This window comes from Platichthys flesus, chromosome 15 (assembly GCF_949316205.1).
Source record: "Platichthys flesus chromosome 15, fPlaFle2.1, whole genome shotgun sequence".
Lineage (NCBI taxonomy): Eukaryota > Metazoa > Chordata > Actinopteri > Pleuronectiformes > Pleuronectidae > Platichthys > Platichthys flesus.
The window spans coordinates 21,015,666-21,034,132 of record NC_084959.1 but is presented as its reverse complement, the minus strand read 5'-3'; the positions used below and the strand labels follow the sequence as shown (position 1 = coordinate 21,034,132).

At 40.4% G+C, this 18,467-nt stretch overlaps 1 protein-coding gene across 1 annotated transcript; it reads right to left on the bottom strand.

The window, feature by feature from the left end:
* Positions 1-316: 316 nt before the first annotated feature.
* On the bottom strand, positions 317-15,943 carry cfap58 (cilia and flagella associated protein 58). Its single transcript, XM_062405472.1, has 18 exons — positions 15,835-15,943; positions 14,289-14,558; positions 13,348-13,496; positions 13,106-13,256; positions 12,409-12,603; positions 11,901-12,038; positions 11,184-11,343; positions 9,175-9,257; positions 8,787-8,978; positions 8,514-8,675; positions 7,091-7,237; positions 6,839-6,979; positions 6,527-6,750; positions 6,034-6,142; positions 5,796-5,900; positions 4,725-4,844; positions 4,244-4,368; positions 317-4,132 (listed from the first exon to the last, which is right to left on the bottom strand). The coding sequence occupies exons 1-18, from the start codon at positions 15,841-15,843 to the stop codon at positions 4,021-4,023; spliced, it is 2,592 nt and encodes an 863-aa protein (XP_062261456.1). The 5' UTR covers positions 15,844-15,943; the 3' UTR covers positions 317-4,020.
* Between the last annotated feature and the right edge of the window lie 2,524 nt (positions 15,944-18,467).

Genomic DNA, 18,467 nt, shown 5'->3' with positions numbered 1-18,467 from the left:
CAAGAAAAGTGCTATATAAATACAAATCTATTTACCATTTAAATCGTAGTATTAGAATGTAGTAGAGACACTTTTACAGGCAGAATTCTCTGGGGGGCAAGGCGGTCACTTGTGGGTCAGTCTCACAGATGGCAGACAGTGAGGTGGATGGTAAGTTAGGGAGGGAAACACATCTTTAATTTATGAACAGGAACAAGCTTACAGTCTTTCACAGGATCAAGGCTTGAATTTCAGCTGAATGGCCCTAATACACTGTTGTACATATACTCCCATGGCAACCCTAAAACAACCGAGCCCCCCCCCCCCCCCCCACACACACAACAAATCCCAGTTTAATCTAAGCGTAGGAGGATATATAAGTCTGTCAAGCTTAACAATGTTGAAATAAATAGCAGAATAAAAATACTGAGCAAAACAAGATACAGAGATGAGATCAAAATATTTAGATCCGTTAAGATTTGAAGACTGAAGATTGTCTCATTCTTTGTGAGATTAATAGATTGACCAGAATCGTATATCTGAACAGTACCACATTAAATGAGTGTTGTTTGGCTGCACTACAAAACAAAAATCCAAACACTGAATTCTTAAAGATGAATAATATCAGTATATTAGTAATATGTGAGGTTCATATACTATTAAACAAAATCCTGTTCTAATCTATGAGGTTTTGTATTAATGATTAAATTCATTCTGTATGTGGTTTGTGACTTCTTTGTTAAGTGTCGAGGCATTGATAATAAGAATATGAAGAAGTTTCAGTTCTCTGCCACTTTTATTATACAGAGTTGAGTTCTGATAACTCCTGATTTGAACAGATAAAACGCCACTTCATCAATATTTCATTCATTCCCCAGTGCTGCCCTCCTTGAAATCAATGAATAGAACAAGTGTATTCACAGATATTATAGAAATATAATTCACAATCAGAACCGAAAATTAAACCCACGCAAAAATTCGGAACCCCTCACAGTTTTAAATGAAATGAAATGTCATCCTCATCCAACAAATTTTATGAAAACAGATCCATGTAATCATGAATTTGTGCCTTCATAAGTCTGTGTTTGAAAATCTGTTATAATCCCTGCTCTCAATCTGTGATCAGGGTTTTGACTTGCTGTCTGAAATCCTCAGCTTTAACACATGCAAACACGGAACAGCTCTCATGTTATCATCACACCCGCAGTGCACTGGGACAGCCACGTCTCTGAGTTGATCAGGTTTAGCTTCTCACAGCCTAATTAGAGGGAATTGAGAATTCACACTTTTTCCTGTAGCAAAACAACTCCACTAAATTCCGAGCTGGTGATTATTATGATGATTATGTTTATGGCACTTAAGTATTTAGGCTGAAAGTCAGGTGAGTGAGCCATGCAGCTGGAGGTCCAGGCAGGATTCACAACTCGGCCTCCGGAGTAAGAACTCTAGTGAACCCAAGCTGGTGATCAGCACATACCTGAAAATCATCAATGGATCAAATATGTTGTGGTCTTCACACAACAGGCTCCATTCATATTTTAGCAAGCCCAAGGTGTCAGCACACAGGAGGAGCCGCTCCCACCTGCTTGGTTTGACACAATGACGAATGAATCTAAGACTACACTGTACTTACTGCACCATATCTCATCCAGCACACAATCACACACACACACTAGCATCCAGTGTGGGTTTGAGCTGCTGCTTCGTCCTCACACAGCGAGAGAGAGAAAGAAAAGGAAGAAAGGAGATGTGGCCTGCTAGAGAGGCCTCCCATTGCTACAGCAACCTAGCTCACACAGGCCAGCACTGCATAGACGCCGGTTGCCATGGTTATGATGTAATTGTACTGGCAAAGAAAGCAACAGGGTGGAATAAGAATAAATCTCAGCGTTGTCCACACACCAGAGTTTTACTGCTAATCACTAGTGAGAAAGCGTCAGGCCTGAACAAGACCAAACTATGGCAAAGTATTTAAAATCTCTAGAACTTTTTGTTGTTTGCACTTGCATGGCATGCTTTATGTGCTTTGATTGAAGTGAAGTAGTTACACATTCGTCCAGTGTGCCTTCATTACCTCTGATGTAGATTATTGCAATTCCCACGAGTCACAGTGGAGTTACAGCTCGTTTACAAGGCAGCAGACTTTTCAACATATCTAGTAATAGAGAATATTACTCAGATTTTCGCTTGTCTTGACTGTCTTCAAATAAAGTTTTAGAAATGATTTTAGAATTGGATTGCTGACTAAGGCCCATTTTTAGACTTGCACCTAAGTACACTGCTTGAGACCAAGTGTGACTGGGCCTTTTCTGTCAGGACTCCACTCTTGTGAACAATCTCCCTGAGGAGATTCATCTGGCATCTCTGGATCCTCTTTAAAATCTCTCTTAAAGACACGTTGTTCTGATCTTGAGCACTTTACATTGTTTTATTTGATTTTGCTTTTTTACTGTTTCTCATCTGTAACACTTTTTATCTTTGTATTTGTCAACTACAGTTGTGTGATCTCCAAGTCGTTTTATAATTGTTACATAATTTTTGCCATAATGGGTTCTACTATGCTGAAAATGTGTACATGCTGTATGAAATTAATCATTATACCACAACAGAATATGTATAGAAATGCATTAACGTAAAAAACAAAAGGTAAATGTTAAAACACACATTTCCATCCAAGTACAGAATAACTAGACATGTACAGTTTGTATTTTGACTGTATTCTGCTGATATCTAGTGGTGTCGCCAAGTCAAAAACCTGCTCAACCAACAAGTTGAAATCCTGCCACAGGATATCTCTCCTTTAGTGACAAAATATGAATATGATATTATTTTAATACAATATATTATATTTTGATATCACATTATCTCATTGAACCTGCCTTAACCTTAAGTGAAAAAAATGTAATGCCAGTTTTCCGCAGACTTTTTTTTGTCCCTACAGACAACATTTATTTTTTCTCTTCATCACTGAAGTATTATGGTAGATGATGTATTCTGTGTGCAGTATCTCAATGGTTTCTCCATATATGTTTTTGTATTTAAATAGACACTGATGAAAAAAAACTGAAAATAAAGCTGAGACTTGCTCTTCTCAGTGTGTTGTATTTTCTCAATTCTTTACTTTTATACTCAGGAACTGTGCTGGAGTTCCTTTTGAGTTAAGAAATTGAGTGTTTGAACTAAGACTTCTTAGTGGTATTAGTTTTGCTGCTGTGTCTTTGGTGAACTGACTTTATAATGTCTTCTTTATTCAATCAACATTATGCTAAATCTGAGCTTGTTTTACCTGAGGACTCCATCAGGGCAGAGGAAACAATGTTACATACATTTTTACAAATAATGTGAGAGGCCTCATATTGTGTTATTGCACTTTAAAGCTATTAACTCTAATTTTTGTAGTAGCTTGAAATAATATGAGTTATGCATTTAGCAAACTTTCCAGTTGGCCCATAAATAAATGAGCAAGAGAAGGTGTACATGCTTCATTTGATGATCCCTTGCAATCTATTTGGCTGCATATTGTGATACTTGTCCATATTTGAACAGCGTAAAGAGTGCTGAAAGTTGTTTTTCTGTTTAAAAAAACATTTTACAAGTTTCTCCAAGCCTGCAAAGTCCGGTTAAGCCTCAATGAATGAACTGGTTTCTAGAGATTATTTATTTAAGATGTAAGATAGAAGGATAAATCACGCTTATCTTATGCTTAACAGAGCTATTTATACTCTGTTTGGATTGTTGAAGATACACTGTGTCAAACATTAGTATCTGCACCATATATAAAGTCAAATACATGCAGTAACTAAAGTAATGGAAATCTCCTCAGGGTGTGACACAGGCATGAACAACGTATTACATAACAAGAACATAACTGAGGCTCAATGCGTTCTTCAATCTTTCTATATTTTGAATATCTGGTTCAGAAAGGTTTTGGTTGCTTTACACTAATACTTAACTACACTTTTATTGAAAAAAAAATTATCATTTTAAATTATTAAAAAGGTTTAAATAGATTAATTACGAAATAAACTGTAACATTATCGCTCATCTTCTCACAGGGTTGTCAGTCCTGAAGCCTCCTCCAGTATAGTGAGGTTTGCTGCTCAGCTGGGGCAGACGTTCCAGCTGCTCCACCTTGGCCAAGGTCCTCTGCTCACTGAGGAGACACAATTAAATTAAACTAAATAATATCAACAATCAAGCAGTTTGCACCGATCCCTCAGATTCACCGCAGAGACAACATGTAAAGAACAAAGCAGCAGCTCACCTCTGGAGCTTCTTTTGACTCAGGTACTTCTTCTTGATGTTTGCAAGCTCATTGTCCAATCTCTGATTCTCACTTTTGTACTCGTTCATCTTGGAGTCGAGCATCTTCAGCTCTGCTATCAGCACCTGCGAATTCAGAAAGAAATATAACACAAAATTCAACAGTCAGAAAAACATGCTTTTTTGCATTATGTCTAGGTGTTAAGCTAACTTCAGCAAAAAAAAACATGCGTAAAAAACACGTGGCTTGGATTCTTATAAAAGGCTTCATGGTTAATGCTTAAATAAAATTACTTTCAGTGTGTGTGGACGTTTACAGAGTGAGTGTGCTTGAGTAACACAGTTTTAATGGAAACAAAGATGACGGGACAGCAGAGACATAAGTCCCTGACTCGGGAAGGACATGGAGGAGTGGAACACAACAAGCAGATCATAAATGACGAGAGGGATGCATGGACTGTGAGATGATGGTGAGTGAGGACCTTGAGCTTGGTGGTTCTCTCTCTGAGGAGCCACTGACACTGCTGGAGCTGCTCAGCCGCCTCTGGACCAGGATGACGAGCCATGATTTGCTTCAGCTCCACATACAGCTTCTCCTTTTCCTTGGTGGGCAAACATGAAGAAATAAGACAGGAAAAGGAGACAAAGTGTACTTGCTCCCGCTCTGTCTACATTCTGCACAGGATTTGTTACTTGCCTCGGCCGCTTTAAAGTCGGGTAGAAATACATGATAGTTTTCTACAAGAATACAAAGATTAAGTACAACTTAAATAATGACCTAAATCATTCTAGTGAAAATATATTTGAAATGCCCTCCCATTCTTATGGGAGGGCTGGTGGTCTTTCCTAATACGATCACTGAATAGAGTCAAAGTCAGATATTTGTAAGTGTTATATTTTTTGGAAAACAGGAAGGCAACAATAATGCAATCACTGTTCAAGTCTCCAGTTACAATCTGTAGTTGTGGACTAAGTAGCACAGTGTTCACATTTAATTGAATATTTATATCCTCTCAGAAAATAACATAATAAAACCAGAACTATCATTATTGTCAACAAATCCCATGGAGAGGTATTTGTATATATCCTCCATCGATGATCTAAAACTATTACACACACCAGTGAGTAGGTGTTGAACTGAATAACATTTTACTTTATTTCCTCAGCACATAAACACTAGTTAATTTAGTAATTTTTACTAAAAACCCACATACACAACAAATATGTGTTATACCACCAATGAAAATAGGCTCTAACAAGAATTGTACTACACTTTATGTCCCTCTTTCAAGAAACCGTTGTTAAAAACTACAGTGCTCGGCTGTTTTAGGAAGTAAAAAGAGAAAGTATCTATTCATGACTTGAATACACAGTATACAGACTGGTGCAGTCTTGGTTTTGGTCATTTTTTTGGGGGGTAATAAAAAGACTTTATCATTATCATTTATTTTCTCTGCTTGTTCAAAAAGGTATTTTTCAGGTATAAGACTAACCTTACAGCTGTGTGAGTGTGTGTGTGTTTGCACTGTGAGGACGGAGCGTCAACTGTTTACCTGTAGTAGGAGTTCGTGTTCCTCAAGCTCTTGTGACTTGGCAATAAGTCTCTTCTGTAAGGCCTGAATCTTCTGGATGAGTTCATATTTGCCGGGGTCACTGCCCTGCAGGGGAGAGTCCAGAGGTTAACTCTGCTACTCTGTTCATGTTACTGGGAGGCAGAGATGAACCAGTTGAGCAGGCTAAAGCTACAATGGCTTTAAGCTAACCCACACAGACACTCAACAAGTCTTTCACCTCCAGTCGCCTCCATCTGTGAATATTTATGGGCTTTAGCTGTTCCTCGAGGACGCCGTTTCTCATCCTCTCTCTGAGCAGCTCCCCCTGCAGGTGGAACAGCTCTCGCCTGCAACAGAAAAGGCCCATGGGGTTTCACACAGCCGGTCTATACAGCTTCATACAATCATGGAACGACCCCCTTAATGGAAATATGCTCTGTTGCTTATGAGGAAAACAAATATCAAGACAAATATCAGCAAAATAAGAGGCCAGAGGTCCATCATTCACAATGCAAAAGTATGTTGGAAATATTAGTTCTAATGTAAGACAATGAATGAAGAGGGCAGAGTCTGTCAGGTTATGTAGGTTGAGAGCACTTTTAACCTACATTCTGCAGATTAGCTCACTGTTTATCCATCCTGCTCTCTGTGTGCAGTAGCCCCATCCTGTCTCTCCTTGTCTATTCCAAATTCTTGTCATTTCCAATCATCCTTACCAGGCCCTGTCTTACCTCAGGTCCTTAGTGTGGGGGACTGTCTTGTCCATGATGGTCTTCTTGCGCCGGAGCCTCTTGATCTCCAGGTTGAGCAGACGGACGTCGTCCATGCACTGGTTGTAGTGGAAGTCGCCCTTGCTGAGGATGGATTGCTGGATCCTGATCTTCTCATACAGCAGGGCGCGCTCCTCGTTGCGTCGTAGCAGCTGTTTCCCCAGGCTGTCCCGCTCTCTGATCACCTAGAGAGACATTTCACCAACATTTCATTAGATCATTAGACTCTGGTCCCTGTGCTGGTCATTAGTCTACCGCCTTCATCATCTTTACCTGGTCCAGCTGTTTCTTCTGCTGGACTTGGTCAGCCTCAGCATCGGCGAATGTCTTCTGCAGTTTTAGCTCCTCTGTTTTTTGACTTTCAACCTTCTGCTTTGTTTCTTCAAGCTGCAGCTTAATCATCTTCAGCTCTACCTGTAACAGGACACACAGATACATGGAATGGGTGTTGGTATTGCTCAGGAGGTGTAAACCCACTTTCCATTGCTTGATTTGATTAAGAACCACTGAGGCAGACAGTAGTACCTTGAGGGAGTCGTTATCCTTCTCTAAGCGCCTTTGCTCCGCGAGATCTTTGGCCAGGGCCAGCTCCTTCCCTGTGATCTCGTCTTTCAGCCGTTCAATATGGTTGCTCATGGTCTTCATCTTCCCCTTGTTCTCTCCAATCTCTTCCTGAGGCAGAGGGAGACATAGGGTGCATTTAACTTAGGAAGGTTCCTAACCGAATGAAATGATGCAGACGTTTTCTAAATGATAGGGAGAGGAGCTTCCATGCTTCCTAACTCATTTTCTTTAGCACAGGAAACACCAGACCATCCTCTATGAAGGGAAAGAAGGAATTGCTCTACCACAATTCATTGAAGCAGCAACATTTAAAGCAGTAGACCTACATTTTGAAAAAGAGACAGCTGATTTCTTCTCTGTCATATCTTTCCAGTCAGGTGTCACGGTGAACAACAAGCAAATTAGTTCAGAGTTCATAATCAAACTAATACAAATATATATAATATACTTGGCGATCAAGTAACAAAAAAGTGTGGCGATGCAAGAACGAGGCCTGCCATGAAGATACGATCAACACATTTTTTCAAAGAATAAAAAAGACACACAAAAGGTTGGGTGCATGAAGATAACAAGCTCACGACACACAATAAAAAAACGTTCTCATGACAGCACCTACAAAAATACACACACATGTATTTTACTAATACTAGTTCCCTACCCTATGCTCACCGGCGACACCCCAATAAAGACAAACAATCAACTGCCTATGCCAACAAGTACACAGGTGAGGACACATTCACACAACTTACCATACACATACACACACACACAAACACACTACACAAAAACATCTACACTAGTCCTGGAGTTTCAATAAAACTCAGCATCTGTTGCACTTCTGTCTGTCCTGGGATCCCTCACAAGTGGCTCTTTGAGGTTTATATGTTTTTTACCTTCCCCTGTTAATAGGGTTTTTTGGGAAGTTTTCCCTATTGTTGTTAATGGTTAAGGCCAAAGGGTGTTGCAGCCTGTTAAGCCCTATGAGACCGATTGTGATTTGTGAATATGGGTTGTTCCCTCTGTTTCAACTGAAAACATCTTCTCTTAGGTCGTGTCATTCTGTTAAGGAGAGGAAACTTAACCCTAACTGTCGGCACACAGCACAAAGTTTATCACTGTTCCGTAAAGACTGTGAATATCTTCTGTTGTTAATAAATGTTTTTTTTATCTTTAAGTGTAAGTGGAGATTGATTCTCTCTCTTTCCTTGACCTCATGAGGTTTTCCATCAGGGTCAAAAAATGGTTGTTATGAAAGAGCATTATTTTAACTTTTTCCGACCACAGACACTTCTCAAACTGTAGCCAATACATAATATAAACAGGAGAAACTACAGAAAAATTTAAACTCACTCCAAATATAACTGCAGGAACTCATCACTTTTACCTGAGCCTCTGTGAGGTTTTTGCTGTAGAGGTTCCTTTCAGTCACAACAGAATCCAGCAGGTTCTCTTTCTGCTTGAGCTTGTACTCTGCCTCAGTAACCTTCTTCTTCCAATCAAATATCTCCACCTCTCTCACTTCAACATCAGCCATTTTTTGTTGCACCTGTGGAAGGGGAGAGAGTTGCAGACAGGCTTAGGATTTTATAACATATTGTAAAATGAAGATCAGGACAAACAATGAAATCCATGAAGCTAGGTCCTCTGCATAACCTGCCTTCTGCGTGAGGTTGCTGGTCTCATTGATGTAGCGGTCTCGCTCTTTTTCCAGCTGCTGGATGATCTTGCGCTGTTTATGGCCCTCCTGGCGGTATCCATTGATCTCATGTTCCAGGGTCATCTTGTCCTGCTCGAGGAGCTTCACTAGCTTCTGCTGTCTCTCAGTCGAATGTGCAGCTTTAATCATGTTCTGTTGATGGAGAAACAACCACAAAGTTGTGAAGCATAACATTTTATTCTGGTTTTGAAAATCTTTGAGAGGCATTAACACAGGGTTTAGATTGATTGAGAAAGAGGAACTGGAGTTTACTGCCTACTTATTATCCACAAGTGTAGAACAAAAAAGAGAGAAATGTGTGCTCAGAACTAATACAGCATAAAAATACCTTATTTATGATGTCTCTCTCTCGGATCAGCTCATCTGTGCCTTTCTTGTCAGCTTCGACTTGCTTTTTGGAAGATTCAAGTTCTGCAGGGAGAAAGATGCAGACAGTTGTATTGATGATCAAAGCAGAAACCTAACTGTCTCCTAACTAAGCTCTCTCCTAAAAGAATTGTCACAATTTGACTTAAGTCATTTTGCAGATCCTTTTGGCCAGCAACCATTTTGGGACGCACTCTGACTTACAAAGACACACACACTCCCATACACATTTTGGTTTAGTTAGTACATTGTTGGTAATTTGTGTTTTTATACTTTTTTTCTTTCACAAATGTTCTTTCATTAATATTGCATGAGTGAATTTTGCCAACCTCTAACACTGTCAAGAGCTCCATTACCTTCACTGTTCATTATATGATCTTAAATAGTAAATATTGAGATTACTAATTGAACTGGATCTAAATGAGATTGATCTTTACATTTGATTGTTGGTCCCTGATACCAGGGTGGTTCCCCGTCTTTTATAAATTATAATCCAAAAAAAGTATTATTCTTAATTGATAATTGTCCTGTTTTTCATTAATCATTTCATCATTCTTAATTGATAACCTTATCGTTTTAATTAATAATTGTATTATTTTTAATAAATTATTGTATTATTTTAATAATCATGGTTTATAATTATTAATAATCAGCTGACATCAAGTCTACCTATTATTGCACAGCATAAACATATAGGTAAGTAAAAACATATAACAAGAATCTTTTCTTGTTCTGTCAGCTGATCTGATACAATTGCTCCATCCCTATCAATTATGTCTATGGAATTGGTCTATGTAATGCTGCATTTTTTTTTCTTATATACCAACTCCAACCCTGGGGACTGTCTTTAGCTGTGGCTTAGGAAATAGAGTGAGTCGACCACTACCTAGACAGTCGGTGGTTTAATCCCCATTTCCTCTATTCTGCGCACCAAAGTTTCCTTGCGCAAGACACTGAACCTTGAATTTCCCCCGACAGCTGCAACAGCATTGTGTGAGTGATGTGTGATATAAAAGGTGCTGCATATAGATGTACCCTAGGTAACTACAGACCATTTAATATGTATTACAAAACCACAGCAGCTCATATCTGTGGTCTATTTACACAGTTTCCATTTACAAACCCTGAAATTTCTCCTCACGGATTCTCTGGATTTTTAATGAAGACTAAATACTGGATTCTAAACTTAAATGATAGTGATGAAAATACGAATATATTTTATATCTTTGTGTTGTTTGTGCATGTGTAGATTGCTATGGGTGTATTAACTACATGTGTTTAGTTGTTTGTTTGTTAATTAATCTCTTCAGATATGGTTTGAGGATGTCAGAAGAAAATAGCTGCATTTCAATGCACACAATTATATAAGAAGTCCTTCAAGCTTATATATGTGCTCAAGTTAACAAATATACAATAGTCAGGACTGTCTTAAATTGAATATACAGTGTGTACAGTTAGTTATTGATACTCAAGTTCTTGGTCAACGTCATTATTCCACTTGTTCACACACACTGTAGAGAGATTCCTTCTTTAAGTGATTTCAGGGCAAGTAATCATTCAGTTGTGTGGATGCATCCTAATGAACATAATGACTTTCGCAGAACTTTGAAATGTATATCCAGTATGTGATAACAGCTCATCACTGTAATATGGTACATACTGTATATATGATACAACAAATGTAAAGAGCTCACTATACTGTGTAGAGAAGCCACAACATAATAAGATTTGAAACATTTGTTCATATCCATTTTAAATGAATTGATGATTCATAGAAATTTGAATTATTAGCCTATTGTCTACATATTTGAACATCACCTTGCATTGAACTCTTAGTAATCACAAGGAATGTCAAAAGCATGACAGAAAGTTAAAAGCTAGCGCTGATGAGCTGATCGGGACTAAGATGGGGCTGCAGTGACGAAGGGACACACTGGGACCCCAGAGGGGGGTCAAGACCAGATCCCTTACCTTTCTCCAGCCCAGCGATCTGAGCTGTCAGTGTCTCCCTCTGCACTTCCACGTCAGCTTTCTGTTCCTCCATTTGGTTTAAGTTCTTCTGGATGGTTTCTCTCATCTTTGTCTGTTTGGCAATCGCCTGACGCAACTGACTCACCTCCTCGTCTCTCATCTAACAGTTGTGTTAAAATTACACAAACACAACAGGGAGAAAGGGTGTAAGACAAGGAGAGTGGATCACATACAGTATTTTACTGAGGGCAGCAGTCCTAAATTAGTCTGTCCCTCTGACCGGAGCCTTCAGCGAACTTATTCCAAATTCTCAAGACAAACATAATCTTTTTTTTCTCTTTTTTGCTGACTTTTATTTCTTTGAGAATAAAACACAGCAGGCCCGTTTCGGACCTCCTCCCTTCATATCACTGCAGCGCACCCTAACGGCCGAATAGGGCAGTAACACAACATCCTAAAAAAACTAATAAATATTGTTATGACCTTTTCATCAAACTAACCACGGAAACCTGACAAAGAATAATGGAAAAAAACAGCTCTGAGGGAACAACCATTCTGTCATATTTCCATGTTTACTGATGAAGCATCAGCTTTTTTGTTTTTTAGGTGTGAACCCACTATTACTGCTGTTACTTCACCACTCTATTCCATTCACAAAATTGTGTATGTGTGTGTGTGTTTGTGTGCATGCTTGTGAGTCAGTGGACAGATGTGTACCTTGAGCTCATTTGAGTTCTGCAGATTAGACAACGAGAGATGGTCTTTGAGTGACGAGAGCTTCTCACACTCCTGCTGCAGCTTGGCGTTCCTCAGCTGCACCTGCTCCAGCTCCTTGGTAGATCGCTCATTCAGGATCTGCACAGTCACAAGGGGGATAGAGATGTGGGATAAAAGGGATCGTTGCATTCTGCTATGCAGTAAGCAAAGTGTCTGTTATTACACAAACTGTATGTTGTAGTAAACCAACCTATAAAGAAAGTGATGCACTGACAAGACTAATACAGAGGTGTACCAAGGCGGATTAAGAGGCTTATATGAATATTTGTATTTGAACATACTCATTAGGATTCACACTGTACAGAAATACAAATGCACAGATATATATGTATAAATCAACCCTTTTCATGCCGTATACATTGGTATATATTTTCAACTAAGGTGATAAACATTATATAAGATCGTATTGTGACACCATAAAGAGTATGCATCCCACTCCACTGTTCACCTTTAGCTCTTTCAGCTGCTGCTCCAGTCTCAGCTGCTCCTCTTTTGATCTTTGACCCTGTAGATTTAGAGCTTTGATGTTGGCCGTCTTGGCCTCCAAGTCGACATGCAGCAGCTTTATCTCCTTATCCTGCTTCTCCTTCAGCCTCACTTCGCGGGAAATCTCATTCTGTTGTACCAGGAGCTCCTGCTGGAGCTGGGTTTAGAAACAAAGACAAAAACTCAGCTGGAGTTGATTTCACTTTCTTAATATAATATAGTCAAATCATGTTTTTTAATTGTTTTCCTAATGCTTCAGTTTTACTTCCTCTCGTTTTCTGTTCCTGTTTTGTTCCTTTTGTCTTTTTTAAAATTTGGACTTTGAGCTGCCTGCCCTATCATCCTAGCAGACTCACACTTTGCCTGTCCTCTCTAGGCCTGCATTGTATGAATCCACCTATCTCCTACCTTCTCAATTGTCCTGCCCTTTGCCTGCAAACTGTAACAGTCCTCATGTGGACACAGTATGACCATGTGCAGTCATTGCTCTGGTGACAGTGCTGTGAAAAAAGCTTTCTAATGATAATTTGAAATCAGATTTTTCTTCATGCTTTCACGAATTCTGATGTATTGTGATTAAAAAACTTGGCCTCAACCATTGATTAGAATGACATCAGAAGTCAATTGGTGTCCTGTCTGAGTCTTTTCTCCATATTCACCTGAGACAAGTTCTCTATAGCACTCTGTCTTTGAGCCTCTATCTCCTGCTGGGTGACCGTGGCCTTGTTTAATTTTTCTCTCAGGCCCTCCACAGATGTCAGCAGCTGATTCCGATCCTTCGTCAACTCCTCGTTCATTTTTAGTAGATCACTGAAAAGAAGATCGCAGTAGACTCCATTCACTTTCACAGAATTCCAACAATACGTTGTTAAGAGGGTGGGAAGGATCACACATGGCTCACTTCTGCTCCTGCTGTGTAGGGAAGCCTTTTTGTTTGTCCGTTTGTGTAGTTAGATCCTCTATGTCGTCTTTTAGTTTCCTGATGATCTTGTTATCCTTCTTCTCTTGATCATGAGTAGCCTTGATCATTTCCCAAGCTTTTTCCAGCTCCTTCAGTGTGGGCAAAGTACAATTTTTAGTAAATACTTTCATTGAACTGATATTGTCAGAGTTCAGAGAAGAAATGATAAAACATCCGTTCGACATGACTTAATTTAAACTAAACCATTCTCAGTTACTTAGTATGGTTTCAGAGAAGTAAGTTTTCATTAAATGTAAGATATGTAATTTCATATTATTTGCAGAAAATATGACATGGAGCAAAGTAAAACATTTTTCATAACAATTTCTTAAGAATTAATCAATTAATGCTTTTAAGTATTTTGAGTTTTGGTCAACTCTTTCGCAGAGAACATGCTGATTTTATTTTCAATTATGTCACAAAATTTATCTGAGTATAAAATATGAGTTTACATTTTTTACCAGTAAATGTAAGACAACATATTTATCTTAAAGTATTAGATTTAGTTTTGTTAATATTTACAAATCCCATAATGACCCAACCAGACAGGTGTAATTTATATACAATATTCAGTTTTCTATTAAATATATGGGAGTTATGTTGTGGAACGAATATGTGAATTCAGGATTCCTCTGTGTCATTGTCTATGTACAAAAGAGAGACATATAAATGATCAGATGTCCTGTTGGGTTTGGATACAAATATCATGATACTATAGTGTTTTATTTTTAATAGTGCAATTGGGCCTAATCATGTGTATTTTTTATCGAGCCTATGATTCTATACTTTTATAACGTCTGTATTTGAAATAATCTTAAACTAATAAATAAGCCACAATGCACATTACAGTAGCCTCTCAGGTTGTGGCCATGACGGCTTACCCTCTTTAGTAAGTTGATAGTTGACTCATCTTCTTGGGACAGTTTGAGGGCAGCTACGACTTTAGTTGAGCTGGACACAATCTCACCATTCAGCTCCCTGCATTTGGACATCAGCCTCCTCTCATTCTCCCGCGACTTCTTCAGAGCCTGGATCAGCTTCTCGTACTCCACCCTGATCCTGTCCATGCTCTCGTCCCCAACCAGCTCACCGAGAACCATCTGGAACTCCTCAAGAGAGTCAGCAGGGTCCTCCGCTCCCTGTCCTGTCTCCTGCAGGGACAACAGAGACACACACTCAGCATGGGAGAGATGAGTTGTGAGACAGGGACTCCACTCATCAAACCACATTTAACATGTAGCCATTTATATCAAAGTAACCTCATGTTAAAGATATGGTTTGGAATGAATGGATGAAAGTTGATTTGGACATTTTAGAAAAGAAAACAACAATGAAAACAATTTTAGTGCACAATTTATGAGTCGTACCCCTTTAAACTCATTTCTTTGAGCTTCTTCTGCTATAATACACCACTCAAACCAAGTCAGTTAAGCGAGAAATAGAGCAACTACACATCCTGTTTGTATCAATACCCTTCCAAGGCATTTATTTCCAATGCAATTAATTTCCTGTTATTTAATGCATGATTGTTTTTTTGCTATATTTTTTAAATAAATGTTCTTTAACATCTGATATTCAAAGTCTTCATTAAATATCTTGATTTTGATTTCCCTAAACCATTAGTTTCCCTTTTCCTTCCATACTTTATAAATGAACTTAAATTGTGTATTTCTACATCACTTTTACACACAGGGATAAAACAGTATGTATTCAGTGGGGGAACACCTGGCAATCATTTCATATGGCTGCTTTTGCACATCTGATGCATGTTTGTCTTCATTTACAATCCATTACTACTGAGAAAGAGAAGTATGTACAATACTGACTAGCCGTTAGCTAGCTAACCATAGCTAGATCATCAAAATAAAACTCTAAATAAAACAGTATAAACTTAATATACAGATTTATATGCATTTCAATATATGCTTTTGATTGTCTTTGTCCAGAGTGTTAGTATAGCTGGTCACAATCCTTTCAGACTTACGTCTGACATGGTCATAGAGATACTGTCAACAGTATGAGGAGAATGAGGAGCCAATTCTTGGTCTTGATTCTGACTCTGAAATCTGATGAAAAGAACCTAGACTATGTTCCACAGGATCAACATGTGGCTGTGTCTCCTAAAGGGAGAAGATTCCTTCGACGACGTAGGCGAAGCATCTTGTACGTCATCAAAGGAGCTGTCTCCTTAATGAAGAAGGAAGAATACGCTATAAAAGAATATAGCAAAGAAACACCCAGCCATGCATGAAATAACACAGTAAATCAAAACGAGACTTGATAGACCCATGTTCTGCATTAGAAGGAGTGACCTGATGTCACATTGATCATATTTCAATAAGTTGAAGCGTATTTTTATGACAAGAAAAACAACCAGTGTCATATGAACCGCACCCTGTTAACACAAGTGTCAGAAAGAGAAGTTACCTCCATCATGCGTGTTGAACAGCGGGTGTATAGTTATAGTGATAGTTAGTGAATCCTCTCACGAAGAACACGGCGGATCAGCGCTGTTGATTTCTGTTGCTAAGCAACCGATGATCTCGCGAGAGAACGAGCCTCCGGTGCAGAGTGGGTTGCCAGGTCCGTGGTATAGAGCAACTTTGGAAGTGTTGCTACTACAACATTCACTGTTGCTCGGCTTGTACAGGGAAGTGGAGCGTTATCCAACCTGTTTCAATGTAAGAACACAATCACATCATAGAACGAGGTTTAACAAACGTTTTGATTGAAGTCGGTGGTTTTTCTTTGTCGCTAAATCTGGCGACTTTCCAAACCCTCATGTTGGCTTTTTAAGTCAAAAGCTAATAGCGACAAATCTAGCGACTTTTTCTGGTGATATTGGAGCCTTTCTGGTGTTTTGGAGACTGACGTGAAAGCACGTATCGTTCTGCAGTTACTGTCCTCAACAAGCAACGGGTGCTGCCGTGAGCCCCTCCGCCGTCCCAACGCACTCACAGGCGGTCAGTCTCCCAGTAGCCAGGAGTCCTGCAGTCAGAGCAGAGAGGAGACCCACACTCCGCGTCCTCCAGACTGGCAAAGCCACCACTGATCCTGCCCTGTCTTACAGAGCGGGATGTAAGTGTCAATGTATCTTCACTGTCACTGGACAACATGAGTCATGAGTCATTGAAATCAGTCTCTTCATCGATGCAGAGACTGCATTTTCGTCCCTGAAAACTAAACCAAAACTTAAGAAGAAAAAAAATAACTTGCTCTGCCAGAGTATCTCTTTGGGATCATTTTGCTGGTCCCAAGCCCGGATATTTCCACCCCACATAACAGCCTTTTGATTAAATTTGATATTCCAACATTTGGGTCTAGATGCTGCATTAAAGTCATGAAGTTATTTTGAGAAGTGATGGCCTATTTCAATGGCAAGATAAAAAAAAAAAAAAAATAATCAACAGAAGAATACAGAAGTGTATTGCATTCACTTTTATTTTTATTTTTTTGGGCATCTGTCTCGGAACTTCCGAGAAAATTATCCCAGAATAAGAGAATTTTTTTTTTTAAGTGAATGTAATACACTTCTGTAGAAGAAAGCTTATTTTAAGTTCTAAACATATTTAGGGTGTTTTTTTCTCACTTTCTGTTCATCATCACCACACACCATCCTGCGGCACATATCATCCTGGCGCACATCATCCTCCAGTACACATCACCTTGCGTCGCACAGCATCTTGCTGCGCACATCATCCTGCGGCGCACATCATCCTGCGGCGCACATCATCCTGTGGTGCACATCATCCTGCAGCGCAGATTATCCTGGGGGCACATCGGCACACATCATCCTGCAGCGCACATCATCCTGCGGCGCACATCATCCTGTGGCACACATCATCCTGCTGCGCACATCATCCTGGTGCTTATCATCATCACCGCACATCATCCTGCCCCGCACATCATTCTGGGGCGCAGTTCATGGTGCGTTGCACATCATCTGCTGCGCACATCATCCTGCAGCACACTTCATCCTGCAGTGCACATCGTTGCAAACGGTCCTGCGGGCACATCATCCTGCTGTGCACATCATGTGGCGCATATCATCCTGCGGCGCACATCATGCTGCAGCGCACATCATCCTGCTGCATATCATCCTGCGTCACACATCATCACTGCACAGCATCGTGCGGCTCACATCATCCTGCAGCGCATATCCTCATGGGGCGCACATCGACACACATCATCCTTCAGCGCACATCGTCCTGCGGAGCACATTGGCGCACATCGTCCTGCGGTGGACATCATCCTAAGGAGCACATCATCGTGCCACATCATCCTGCAGCGCACATCATCGTGCTGCGCACATCGGCGCACATCGTAGGGCAGGCACATCATCACCTCACATCATCTTGCAGCGCACATCATCCTGCGGCACACATTATCGTGTGGCGCACATCGGCGCACATCGTCTTGAAGCGCACATCATCCTGCTGCGCACATCATCCTGGTGCTTATCATCATCACCGCACATCATTCTGCCCCGCACATCATCCTGCCCCGCACATCATCCTGGGGCGCAGTTCATGGTGCGTTGCACATCATCTGCTGCGCACATCATCCTGCAGCACACATCATCCTGCAGTGCACATCGTTGCAAACGGTCCTGCGGGCACATCATCCTGCGGTGCACATCCTGTGGCGCATATCATCCTGCACCGCACATCATTCTGCGGCACACATCATGCTGCAGCGCACATCATCCTGCTGCATATCATCCTGCGTCACACATCATAAGCGCACAGCATCCTGCGGCTCACATCATCCTGCAGCGCATATCATCCTGGGGCGCACATCATGCTGCAGCGCACATCATCCTGCTGCATATCATCCTGCGTCACACATCATCACTGCACAGCATCGTGCGGCTCACATCATCCTGCAGCGCATATCCTCATGGGGCGCACATCGACACACATCATCCTTCAGCGCACATCGTCCTGCGGAGCACATTGGCGCACATCGTCCTGCGGTGGACATCATCCTAAGGAGCACATCATCGTGCCACATCATCCTGCAGCGCACATCATCGTGCTGCGCACATCGGCGCACATCGT